Here is a 12,273-nt window from a genome sequence, read left to right as displayed (position 1 = left end):
CTCCATGCCCAGTAGAGGGGTGTGCAGGAGGCAATAGATTGATGTTTCTCTCTCACATAATGTTTCCCTTCCCTCTCCCTAAAATCAATTTTAAAAAATTATTTTTAAAAAGCTATGTGCTCTCCACACCTCACATAGGACAGTGCCAGGAAGGGCCTCAGCAAAACTGACAGTGGTAAAAATAACAAACAAAAAACTTAGTCTCAATAAAAGTTTTAAGTATGAAAACTCCTTATTTTATGGAGTTTTCCCAGGCACAAAGAAAAGGCTGCATTTTATATTTCCTCCCCAAGGGTATGTCAGGAACATTTGCACGGAAAAGCAGCTATGTCGCATTTTTGCTGGCCTAGAGGCCACAGACCAACCTTCGCCCTGTATTATGCTGTACTCAGTGTTCCGCAAGGTAACAAGAAATCATATTCAGATTCCAGAAAGACTAAAGCATGCTCGTTAGTGATTCCCGTTGGTAAGCTTTAAGGCCATGTATGTCTCAAAAAAATAATAAAGGAATAAGAATTTTATAGTTTAGCTAAGTAACTTGATTATATATCTCTTATGAAAATAAAGGATAATATCATTACATTCTATGAAACAATTAAGGTAAGGAGTAAAAGAAAACTAAAGTTTTTTCCTTTGAAATGTCCAATTCAAAAGGCTCTTTATCAAGTAGTAAAGGCAAACTACTTATTAGAAACTAAGATAAAGTTGGTTAATAATTACATTTTGGACAATAATACTAGTCTAGCAATACGCTGAGGTAATCACAAGGAACTCTACAATCTGATAAAAATAAGTATGTTTGCAATCCTCTCAGATCCCCTTCCCCCTCTATTAACCCACAGCTAGCACCATCTTCTACTCAGGTTCAAGAGTCACTCCCAGATTAACTCGACCTTACCCTGATCATCTATTACTGAATCTCCATTTTTTAGTCAATAAACATATATTCAGTAGCTACTGTGTTCCAGGCACTTGGTGAAAAAAATATTTAAAATGTGGTTATGCCTTACTCATAGTCTTTAGTAAAACAAGACACCTACCTATCATATAATACAGAACAAAATATAAATAATATTTCATTTATTCTGCATCAGTTTTTCCACATAAGTAGTTTTCCGGATCACTGCAACTTCTTAAGGCACTAATTTATTTTTATTTATAATTTTATTTTTACTTAATTTTAAAGAAAAATTTAAATCTATTATACATTTCTCTGCCTTCTTCAAAGCGTATATTAAAAATGGTATTGACAACACAGTATAATCATGGACATCAATTGCTATACGATTACGCCACAGTACTACAGAGCTGGAAGACCAGGGAGCCACAGATATAAACTGAAAACATTCTTTGGCACACCATTTTAAATACTAAGTGCTGGGTGAAATTAGCTTTGTATCTCTCCCACCAAGTAAAGTACATAAGCTTTGTGATGGCATTTTCACTGCTGTGGAGCCTTTTCACTTATAAATTTCCACCTCAGTAACAAATGAATCAAATTGCTAAAGTTTGACAAGAAGTGAGTGCAGGGTAAATCAGTTAAGATTCCAGTCATGTATGTAAAAGGAACCAGAGAAAGGACACTGACGTGAGCTGGGATTGCTGGAGAAGGACTTCCCAAGAAGGCAGAACTTGAACTATAGGGAAAGCAGATCCATTGTTCGACACTTGGAATTTATACTGCATTTCCCCTTGCTCCTGTGTTTTGCTCTAAAAGTTTGGTAGCTTTTGATCAGTGGGCCAAACAGTGGAACTGAACAGAAAATGTGAGAACATTACACGTAGTAAAGTAAGTATGTCTTCAAGACATTTTGTTGAATCACAATGTATAACACATTTCATAATTTTTATTTCTCATTCATCAAAAAAGTTTGAAAAACATTGCTTGCTGTAAGTAGGTCTGTGTATGTATGTTTTGTTTACCAAGTGAAGTAATAAATTACATGGGTTTTCTACCTCTTGGTCCTCTCTCCACCAAAGCCTAATTGTTAATACAGTCGGCAAGTGCTATGGCCACAGGTACTGACAATGTGTACCTGGAAGCTTCCAAACCAAAACAGGTATCTGATGAAGTGGTAATAGCACAATGTATTACTGCTATAAAAAAAAAACAAAAAACTAAAAGTACCCCTGACCTGAACCTGATGTGGCTCAGTTGGTTAGAGTGCCGTCCATGCATAGGAAGGTCACGGGTTCGATTCCTGATCAGGAATACCTAGGCTGTGGGTTCAATCCCCGCTAAGGGCATGTACAGGAAGTAATGGATCAATGTCTCTCTCTCACATCGATGTTTCTCTCTCTCCCTCTCTTCTCTTCCTCCCTCTATAAAATCAAATTTTTTTTTTAATTAGAACTTCCTCTTTAAAAAAAAGTAAATGATCAGAATTACCCAAGCAGTCTTTTTTTTCAAAAAATCGTTTTTTGCTTCTTTAAAAGAACTTGAGAAGAAAAAAAATCATAAAAGCACTTTAAAGATGGAATATATATTTTTAAATCAAGACATAAAAGTAATTGTTTAGGATCCAAATGAAACTTCTAAGTTAGGTGAAAGAAAGAGGCTCATTTTAGAGTTGAGGAAGGGGTATAGGTAGGGAGGGTGGGGGTAAAATTAGTATACCAAGGATTTTAATTAAATCCAGAATACTGAAAGATAATCACAGCAAGAAATGTTAAGTGTGTGTTTTTTTCTAATGACCTCAATAATGCTTTTCAACTAGTACATGAAGACAGCTAGGTAAGGGAAAGAGGCAGGAAATTAAGATAAACCACTAAAGTAGACACAAGATAGAAATCATTTTAAGAGGATTTCTTGTAAATCACCTCCTGTTAGCCAGAGCAACATATTAAACTAGTGATTCGCTAACTAGGGATAATTCTGACAACGAAAAGGGATTTACTAGTAGAATTGGAACTGCAAGGAGAAGTGTGTCATATAGTAATACGCCCATCAGCTCCTTGCAGTTAGTTCCCCTTCAGTGAACTACATGTTTTAACAGACACAGGCAAAGCGTATTGATATTTTTTTCTTTTAAGCATGCTCTCTAAAATATACATATTTTTATATGCACACAGGAATTCTCTATCTAGGCTGAAATAAATAACAAAGTTTTGATTTTATTAATAAAAGTATTTCAAATTAAGCCTATGAACAACTGCTTCAACATACTGTATCCTTTTGGGCTTCAGACTGAGCTGACGTTAAACTAATGCTATTGCTTTAGACAACTTACTGTTATGAGTTCTTTTAGGGTTTTTATATGAAGAGAAAAAAACAAAAGGAGAAACATTTTTCTTGCTCCATGGAATATATATATCCTGACTGACATCTAAGTCTCAGGCACTGCACGCAAGAACATTCAATTTCTCAAGTTCTGCTTTTGCTGCTATGGATAACAATGTGTAAATCATAATGCTTAAAGTTTAAGCAAAGAAAAGTTTCTGAAAAGAAAACTTTAAGGTATCTAACAGTTTTTGAAAAGCCACATGAAGAAACCAAGTCCTTACCTTACAAACGAACTGGACATGAGTCCAATTAATCCAATAGCAGCACCCATAACAGCTGTTTTCCGACAACCAAATATGTCTGTAAAGACGCTGACTATTGGGCAGCAAAAGAAAATCATCCCCATGGAGAGAGAACTTACCCATGCTGTAAAGAGAAAAAAAGGCATTACAATATGGTAAATTATAGTTGCACTTATTCCACAAGTTATAATACATATTTAGAAAAACAGAGATGCAGAAAAGGTATTACCCAGACCAATGAAAGGGGGAAAGTTGGAATAAATTAGTAACAAAGCTGAACCATAGCTCAAAGGATTGGCCAATATACAATTGTAATTAGCATAGCAATTATTTATATTTCATCGAATTCCTGAAAAGTTTGTATTCTTAAATAAATCAAACATTCTCCTATGACCCAAACACTATTAATCTCTATCCTGATTTCCATGGTTTTAAGCAACTTTTACTCTATGAAAACAAATTCTCTTAAAAGAGGGAGAGATACATTTAGGAATGCATGCCTTAAGAAGTCAAACTGCAGGCCCTGGCCAGGTAGCTCAGCTGGTTAGAGCATCATCCTGCTAACACCAAGGTTGCAGGTTTCAATTCCTGGTTAGGGAACACAAGATTCAACCAATGAATGCATAAATAAGTGGAACAACAAATTGGTGTTTCATCAGTGTTTCTCTCTCTATTCCTCTCCCTTCCTCTCTCTCTAAAAATCAATAAAAAAATTTTTTTTAAAAAGTCAAACTGCAAAGAAATTATGACACTGAAGTAAGGATAGTGGTTAACTACTAGGGGGAGGAAAGAGAATCATAACTATTTGGACCTAGTAAAGAACTGAACATTTGCCTCGAGTTTGGGCTTAGTTCTCTTGCCAAGGGAATCAGGTCATACACTGGTAGACTATTTCTTGACCTGGATAACAGTTACTGGGTACACACGTTATTTACAAAACCATACATACATTTTATCTTCTTTCTGAAAGTATGTTATCTTTCACAATAAAAAAATTAAGAATTGGAAGTCATAATTTCCTGTCCTGATTCTCTAAAAACCAAAACAAAGGGAGACCAAAAGAGAGATAAACAAATACTGAGTACAAATTATCATAATTTTGTGCCAAAGAAATGAGTGATCTCATTGCATATCAAGTCTGTAAATTCTTCTTAAAAAGTATAATGAACTTGCCCTAACCAGTTTGGCTTAGGGGTTAGAGTGTTGGCCCATGGACTGAAAGGTCCCAAGTTCGATTCCAGTACAAGGCACGTGCCTCGGTTGCAGGCTCAATCCCAGGCAGGATCAGAGCACATGCTGGAGGCAACCAATCAATGTGTCTCTCTCACATCGATGTTTCTTTCTTTCTCTCCCCCCCGCCCCCAACCAACTCTCTCTAAAAAGCAATGGAAAAATATCCTCGGGTGAGGATTAAGAAATAATAATAATAAAAGTATAATAAACTAATGGGGCCTAACAGAACATAGATCTGGGTTCAAATCCCTCAACTCTGTAACTATAATACATCCTTGGGGAAATCACTTCCCTGAGTCTGTTTTATCTCGAAAAAGAATCAAACATATAAATGTTTTCAGAATTACTAAGGATTAGAGAAAATGTATCTATACATCAGTATCTTAGCACAGAAGACTTAATAATTTAGAATTTTAACAAATTATCTAAGAAAATGAAACAGATGATCTACAGATCTCCATCAAGCTCTGAAAGTCTATTAGTATATTACTACATTTCCTCAGCAAAGGAAGTGCAGACTCTATGCAAATGATCATTTCTTAATAACAGGGTCCAAATGAAGCTTTACCAGACTAACAATTTCATTTATTTCTTTGCCTTCTTACATTTTAAGTTATTTTTTTAATTCTATAAATTTTAATCAGCTATATTTCTATTTCCTTTCTTCCCTTACCAGAAACAAAGGAAACTATGACCTTAAAACAAAACACAATGAAGAGACTACAAATAACGCAGTCCTGACTTAGGTGTTGGTGGTGGGAGTGGAGAGATTTAGAAATGGACAGCAGAGAAGGACAATTGGCCAGATGAGTTAGCAGAGCCCCAGCCCCAGATCTGCAGAGCTGTTCAGCATGGGTCTGCTTAAGGAGAAATAAGAATTTAATTTAATCTCATTCAAAAAAGTTTAGTCATCTATCATGTTTATGAAACAATCTAAACAATCTAGGTAGACTAGAAGAATAACACTGCAACATCTATTTTTGGATAAAGGCACTTTTACAATTAAGTAAAATGCCAACACTAAATAGGAGACCACATTAAGAAACCCAAGAGCATATAATTACATATTAATTACATATTGCATGTAATGCCCATATAAGTCAAGGCACTTTCAAGAATAAATTCAAGTGCCAATTATGTTTAAGCACTGTCCTAGGTTGATGAGATTTCTCTACCTTCAGTCTAGTAGTCTATATGCAAATTGAGGTACAACCAGAGCACCACATAGAATGTGCCTAATGTTTTAGGAAATAAAGCTATACACCTGAAACTAATACAAAATAATATTCAATGTAAACTGCAACTGAAAAACCACATACACCTATGAGAATGGCTAAAATGGAAAAGACGAGTCATACCAAGTGTTGGTGACGATGTATAAAGCAACTGAAACTGTCATATTGCTACTGGAAATATAAAGTTGTACAACCACTGGAAAACAGCTTAGGAATTTTTTAAAAAGTTAAACGTTCCACTCCTAGGTACTTACCTAAGAGAAACAAGAGCATACAGCCATACAAAATCTTATATACAGACATTTATAGCTATCTAACAGTCAAAAACTGGAAAGAATCCAAATGTCCAGAAATAAGGGACTGGATAAACAAATTATGCTGTATTCATATAATAGAATACTACTCAGCAATAAATAGGAGTGAACTATTGATAAATACAACATAGATGAAAGCCAAAATAATCATGCTCAGTGAAAGAAGTCAGACCACAAAGGAGTATATAAAGTATGATTGCATTTATACGAAACTCTAAAAAATACAAAATAATTTATAGTGACAGAAAGCATATCAGCCACATAGCCAGTTTTGCTCAGTGGTTAGTGTCGGCCAGTGAACTGAAGGGTCCCAGGTTCGATTCCAGCCAAGGGCATGTACCTCAGTTGGGGCTCGTGCAGAGGGAACCAATCCATGTGTCTCTTTTACATTGATGCTCTTTTTCTCTCTCTCCCCCTTCCACTCTCTCTGAAAAGCAATGTAAAAAATATCCTCAGGTGAGGATTAAAAAACAAAAACAAAACAGGAAGCCTATCAGTTTTACCAGGTTGGGAGTGGGAGGGGGAGCTGGAGGAAGGGATTATCAAGGGGCACAAAGAAACTTGAGGGTAATGATGTGTTCATTATCTTGATTGTAAGAGTGGTTTCACTGGTTTATATATATATGACAAGACTCATCAAACTGCATACCTTCAACATGCAGTTCATTACATGTCAATTATACCGCAATAGTGCTGATAAAAAAAGAAATGAAACTATATGGAAGATTTCAAGAGCAACAAAAAATAATGTCATAAAAAACAAACACACGAAATAAAAACTGAGGGAACTAAAGAGAGAACTAGACAAATCCACAATCACAGTTGTATATTTTAGCACATCTTTCTCAGTAATTAATAGAACCAGACGATCGAAAGAAAACCAATAAAACATACAAGTCTGGATGACACTACCAGCCATCTTTACCTAACTGACACATATAGAACTCCATATCCAACAATTGCAGAAAATTGTTTGCTCTGCCAGGGAAATCATTAATCACTGATGAGGGTGGGGTGGGGACAGACACAGGAGGGAACTAATCTCTCTGGAATGCCTCCTAATCCATGGCAAGGACCTGCACAGAACTGTCTTAGATCTTTAGGCAACCCTGTGAGGTATATTATCTTCATCTTAAATACAGGCAAAAAGATTAGAGTGTTAAGCAGCTTGCCAAGGTTATGCAACTTTAGTGGGATTCAAACTAAACATTTCAGGTGTAAACACGAATAAGAAGACATGCCCAAGAGTCCTTTATTTAAAAACATCCACGGTGAGCACCTAAAGCCAGGCACCATGCTTGATGTTGATAAAAAACATCCCTCCCTGGAGAAACTTACAGTTGAACTCTACATTAAGACAAAATCCGGACCTCAATCAAGATCATACAGTGAATTCACACGTCATTCGTCATTCGCTGTTCTAAACACAAAGTAGTAGTACAGTTAAAAGTATATTCTAAAAATACAATGAAGACCTACTCATAAGCTACAGACTGGCTGCAAAAAGGGATGGGCTAGGTTGGGCCTGCCTTCTGAGGTCCAGGTCTGGAAGCAGGCATTGGCAACTGAGAGGCCTAAAAGTGCTCCCTGTAAAGCAGACAAGGAGAGAGCCAAGCTGATTAACTGAGGCCAGAACTGAACTCCCCAACACCTTGTGAAAGGAGACTGGAGGTGAGAGAGAGGGGCACAGAAACTCAATTATTTCTACACAGATTTTAGATTTAGAACACTGCAAGCCTCTAGAGGAAGGAGAGGGATGCAGACTCAGCCTCATGACCTGGGCCTGAAACAAGGTCTCCACTGGTTCTCTGGCTGGGTCTGAGATTTTAGTGTTAAATATGCAACATGAAACTTAAAAGGCCTTCCTTCCCAAGAAACTCCAATTCCTTTCCTCTCTTGCCTCTTCCCACCCAATTCCCTTTGGTTTTTCATATTTAAATGTTTTAATGGGGGGGGGGGCTGGTTCTAAACTGGGAATTCAAGGAGTCAGGTGGAAGAAGGTGCAAACTGTTAGGTAGGGAGGGTGAGGAAGGAGAGAATCAAACAAACAAAATACACCTTCCACTCAGAATGATCCTGTAAACTCAAATTCCAAAAAACAGGCCAATCCAATGCTAAGAAAGACAACCAACAAATTTACCAATTAGCAAATACAGTCACTCCACGTGAAATTAATTATACAGACCAGTCTGACTACCACTCCAAAATGAGTACATTTAGAACTTTCAAAGAAACAAATAAAAGAATTTTCATTTAAAAGAACAGGAAATTATGAAACAAATAAGCAAAAAATAAAAAATCAAGGCAAGTGCATAAAAAAGAGCATTCATTAGAAATCCTAGACATGAAAAAATAGTCACTGAAATAAAAAATTCAATAGGTGAAGAAAACTTTTTATTCCAGATTACAGATTACAAAGCTAAATATGAAAAAATGGATCTTAAAATAAAGACTATCTTGACCTCATGATAGAAAAGTTTTTTCAAGACTTAAGAACAAACCATGAAAGAAAATATGGATGAGATTTGACCTCATTAAAATTTTACAACTTCTATGCCTCAGAAGACCCTAGAACCAAAGCAAAAAGAGATGATCCACAGAATATGATATCATTGAAGTGAATATAACTAGTAAATTACCATCTTGCATTTATAAAGATAGCCTATAAATCAATATGAAAAAGATAACCCAACAGAAACATGAGCAAAAGAGTTGGGAGGAAAGAGACAGAAGAGAAAACCCAATGGCCAATTGGACATTTACAAAGGGGCTCATTAGTAATCAGGAAAATGCAAATTAAAATAATAATCAATCACCATAATTTGGCAAAAATTAAGAAGTCTGACCATAACACATTTTAGTGAGGCTATGGAGAAATGGGAACTCTTATGCATACAATGTAAACTGAAATAACCATTGTGAACAGCAATTTGGTAGCATCTAGGAAAAGCCAAAGATGTGCAAACCCCACATTCTAGCACTTCCACTCCCAGGTATGTACTCCAGAAAAATTTCACTCATGTGCACAAGGAGACATAAATAAGAATGTTCACTGAAGCACTATAACAGTAAAAAACTGGAAAACAACCTAAATGCACTAGAACAAATAAAGAAATGTTGGTGCTGGGGTGGGAAGGTAGGGGTGTAGAAGGGGTCAATGGGGGAAAAAAGAGGACATCTGTAATACTGTTCAACAATAAAGATAAATTTTTTTTAAAAGATTAACAACAAAAAAAAGAAATGTTGGTGTTACATAAAATGGAATACGGATTCACACACATGCAGTAATAGTATAAAACATGACAGGAATAATAAAAGCAAATTCAGGAGAGCCATGACATCTGGGAAGGCATAAACGAAGGAGATCAGGAATGGACAGGGCACCGCAATTGAGTTTGTAATGTTTTGCATCTTTTAAAAAGGAGAGAAAATTAGAATCTGAGTAGTAGGCATTATAGAACATGCAGTTGTCATATTACTCACTACATTTTTGTTTGAAATACTGAATAATAAAAAAGACACATGAAGTTAGTTTTCAGGTTCTCAAAGGTTATTCTAGAGGAGATAGAATAGCTTTACAAAAAAGGGCTAAAAATTGGAAAAAATTTCAAACTCCCATTATGAAGCTCATTTTAAAAAATTAAAAAGGCTATTTTGGCAAAATTAAAATATTCCAATTCCATACATTCCACTGCTCTGGAAGTACAGTTTCTCCTCACAGTATATTAATAATAGTTCTTTTAAACATCAAATAAAAGTGTAACAGAAGAGCTGTGTATCGTCCCCCCTCCCCCGTCACTTCTGTGTAACTAATAGCATCTCAGGAGGCTCACAAAAGAGAAAAGGCAGCTTTTCTGCTGCTGGCAATTAGGATCACAGCTCTGACACTTGCTGCAGCAGGGATCTGCCTTAAGGCTACAGGTAGTTTGAGGTTCTATTTGATGGTTTCGTGGAGTATATACTGCCTGCCTGGCTAACTTGTATCTACAATTCTCAGAAACTTTATTCTCAGATAAAAACACCGAAGTCTTATCTCAACAGTAAGATAAAAATTTGGGACATCTCTGCTTTATTTTAGAACAGTATCAAGATTTACAGAAAAATTGTGAAGACGGTACAGAAAGTGTCCACATACTAGATATCCAGCATTCCCTATTATTAACATATTACATTAGTATGGTACTTTTGTCCAATTAATGAACCAATATTGTTACATTATTCAATCTATACTAAAGTCCATACTTTATTCAGATTTCATTAGTTTTTACCTACTGTCCTTTTTCTGTTCTAGGATCCCATCCAGGATACCGCATTATACTTAGTTAACATGTCTCCTTAGCTCCTCTTGACTGTGACAGTTTGTCCCTCTCAGCTGACAGAGCTAGGAAATACATGTCTATACACACATCTATAAATGTTTTCTATATGTAACCATCCACATCTGTAGTACACTAAACATGAATTCACAGTCTTCAATTCTAATCCATTATCACATGAGCCATTCTAGCTTTCTCCCTTGTCTGTACCTTCCATTCCTACAGTGAAAAATCTGACACTCTCCTACTTATCATTTCATAAAGTTACACAAGTAAAAGGAGAAATGAACTGCTTTAGAGGAAATCTCTAAATAGCCATATTTTTCTGTTTTGTTCAAAATATCAAGACTCTATAAAAAAAGAACGTTAAAGAAATGCTGAGATCACCTAGATATAAAGTGAACTAAAGCTTCATTTCCCAGTATTTTCCAGGTCATGGCATACATAGAAAATAATAACACTTGAACAACCCACCCACTCAGGTAAAATGGACAAGTCTGCTCATAGCTGGAGGCAATGGCTCAGGGACTTGGGATTCAGGAGTGCTGAGGGGATCAACAATGATGCTCACCTGTAACTATTCACCTCACTTGGGAAGCGCTGAGCTGAAGCAACATGGCTCTAACAACTACAGAGATTTCTGAAATTGTGCATCACATACTGCTCCTAAAATACTAAAAGCAACATCAAGTCTGAGGATTAACCCCCCACAATATCTCATACCCATATCAACTGCTGGGTCTCTGGGGTTTGCCTTTAATTTACAGCTCTCAGAAATTCAAAGTAGTATACATTTGGTCTTGAGTTTGGGGATTTTTTTTTAAACTCCTATCTTAGATTCACAGTTCTAGCTGTTAATGTGGAGCTCCTCACTCCTCATTTATTAAAAACTCACACTAAGAGTGATGAACATTTTCTAACCTTACCTTATCTTCAAAAGAGAAGATAAAATCCCCAGCCCATGTCCATAAGGCAGTGTGCTAGTCATATGGCTAAATGTGTCTTAATCAGGCTTCTCAGTTTCCATGAGAGGATGACAACCTGAAAGCCCACTATTTTGAGCTCTAAAGGAGATAAATGCATTGTAATTGAATGATAAAATATCCATAATACAGGTCCTGGACACCTGGACAGCTCTTATTGAAAGCCCTGTTGAAAACAATGATACTTAAAGAAGATGGGAAAATTGTGCAGTGCATTGCTCTCCACATCACCCTTAGACTAGGCCAGACCTGGAACCTTGAGTCAGATCGACTGGCCCCTGGTAGCTTCAACTTTCATGGGGAGACACTTAAAGAAACTGCCTGATGAAATCCATTATTACATCTACCTTAAAGGTAATGCCAACATTCATTCATTCCTCAGTGCTTCCTACAAGAAGCTAAGGATAAGGAAACACTGTGCTTCCTTAAGCAATAGGTACATTGTCTCCTCTTTCTCCACCACGCTTCCCTTTTCATGTTGGCTGCCAGAAAGCTTAGAGTCAAACTTGTTGTTGCATTGGAATAATATAGGCCCTTATTGTTTATGTATTAGGTACTCTTTCTCCTCTGGTCTTAATCACATACCATATATTTTCAGTGGTTCCTGATTTCTTATTTTTTGTCCTATAGCCTGTCTTACTATCTTATTTGCGTAGTGTCTTATGCT

General features: G+C 36.3%; 1 protein-coding gene across 1 annotated transcript in view; it reads right to left on the bottom strand.

The window, feature by feature from the left end:
* SLC16A10 (solute carrier family 16 member 10) overlaps positions 1 to 12,273 on the bottom strand; it is a 113,338-nt gene that overhangs the window by 46,329 nt on the left and 54,736 nt on the right. Inside the window, 1 exon segment of the mRNA XM_016217532.2 lies at positions 3,505 to 3,649. Coding sequence (XP_016073018.2) covers positions 3,505 to 3,649 — 145 coding nt within the window.

The sequence above is a fragment of the Miniopterus natalensis genome, chromosome 5, assembly GCF_054644295.1.
Source record: "Miniopterus natalensis isolate mMinNat1 chromosome 5, mMinNat1.hap1, whole genome shotgun sequence".
Classification (NCBI taxonomy): Eukaryota; Metazoa; Chordata; class Mammalia; order Chiroptera; family Miniopteridae; genus Miniopterus; species Miniopterus natalensis.
The sequence above is the reverse complement of the archived record's forward strand: the minus strand, read 5'-3'. Positions and strand labels throughout refer to the sequence as shown.